Genomic DNA, 1,595 nt, shown 5'->3' on the forward strand with positions numbered 1-1,595 from the left:
CAGGAGAATGGCGTGAACCCGGGAGGCGGAGCTTGCAGTGAGCTGAGATCCGGCCACTGCACTCCAGCCCGGTCGACAGAGCGAGACTCCGTCTCAAAAAAAAAAAAAGAAAGAAAATGACTAAATGACTTTTAGATGAATTCCGGACATTTTTCCGGAATCTGACTCCACAGTTTCCTTCTGCCGTGAGTGTGATTAAACGCTGTCCATTTAGGATCCAGTGCAGGATTTTCTTATGTTCTGCTTGAGGGTAGCTGTCTGTTTTTGTTTTTGTTTTTTGATGGAGTCTCGCTCTGTCGTCCAGGCTGGAGTGCAGTGGCTCGATCTCGGCTCACTGGAGGGAGGGTAGCTGTCTGTTTCATTAGCTATCCTCAGCGCATGCACACCCCAAGCAGCACGTACTCTCCATGCCACACCCAGGACAGAGGATATGCACTCTGTCTCCCAAGCCTTCTTGGTGTAGGTATCAGGGGCAGCTGAACACAACAGATGAAGTCATAGGCGACCCTGAAAACTGGCCATCGGGACCCAGCAGTGGCTAACAGGTGGGGTCCTTCCAGACTCTGCGAAGCACCACATAGGTTGCTTTTTGGCCACGTGTGACTGGGTTGGTGCTAGCCCCCCTAGAGTGTCGTGATGCTACCTCTGCTGCTGGCCTCGACCCCCTCCCCTGCCTAAGTGGAGAACACTCTTCTAGAGTGGAGAGGGCATGGGGATGAGCCTGCAGGTCTGCTGGGCCCGTGTGCAGAGCTCCGGACACCAGTGGATGCCTAGGGCACCTGGGGACTGCCTGACCTGGGCTGTGATGAGATCAACACTTCCCAGCCACCCTGGGAGCTCCTCCCCTGCCCCTGCATTCTGTCACCGCCGGGTACTGCCTCTCAAGCCCTTGCTCTTCCCAGTAAGACCTGTGGACCATTCCAGAAGCCTCTGCCAGAGTTCCATCCACCCTCCCCCACTCCAACTCTACCTTCTCAATGAACTCAGCAGCCTCTGCGGAGGGAGGTCCTCTCATCAGTGCTTGTCTGTTTCCCCTTCAACCGTCTCATTAAATATCCTCCTGCTAGTCAACACAGCCACCACCCCTCCCTGCAAGCCGGAGGGCTGCCATGCACAGGGATACGCTATAGAGAGCAGGTGCTGTGTGTGTCCGTGTGTGCAGGTGTGTGTGCGAATATGCGAATGTATGCACGTGTGTGCATGTGCCTGTGTGGCCATGGAAGAGTGAAGGTGGGTAGGCGACATTGACTTCTGTGCCTGGTCCCAGAAGAGCGGGCCCTCCCCGCCAGAACTGACGCCTCCGTGCGCTTTGCAGGTACTTCAACTGCAGCTCCCCCGGCGTGCAGGCCTGCAGCCTTCCTGCCTCCTGCTGCATCGACCCCCGAGAAGATGGAGCCTCTGTCAACGACCAGTGCGGCTTCGGGGTCCTGGGCCTGGATGCGGACGCAGCTCAGAGAGTGGTGCACCTGGAGGGCTGCGGTCCGCCGCTCCGGCGGTGGCTGCGCGCAAACCTGGCGGCCTCGGGCGGCTACGCAATCGCGGTGGTGCTGCTGCAGGGCGCAGAGCTCCTGCTGGTCGCCCGGCTGCTCCGGGTT

At 58.3% G+C, this 1,595-nt stretch overlaps 1 protein-coding gene across 1 annotated transcript in view; it reads left to right on the forward strand.

The window, feature by feature from the left end:
* The window catches only part of TSPAN10 (tetraspanin 10), a 7,584-nt gene that overhangs the window by 5,209 nt on the left and 780 nt on the right, over positions 1-1,595 (forward strand). The window contains exon 3 of the mRNA XM_011933341.1: positions 1,316-1,592. Within this exon, the coding sequence (XP_011788731.1) occupies positions 1,316-1,592 (277 nt within the window). The remainder of the gene's footprint in view (positions 1-1,315; positions 1,593-1,595) is intronic.

Source organism: Colobus angolensis, unplaced genomic scaffold, assembly GCF_000951035.1.
Source record: "Colobus angolensis palliatus isolate OR3802 unplaced genomic scaffold, Cang.pa_1.0 Scaffold1, whole genome shotgun sequence".
In the NCBI taxonomy this organism is placed as follows: domain Eukaryota; kingdom Metazoa; phylum Chordata; class Mammalia; order Primates; family Cercopithecidae; genus Colobus; species Colobus angolensis.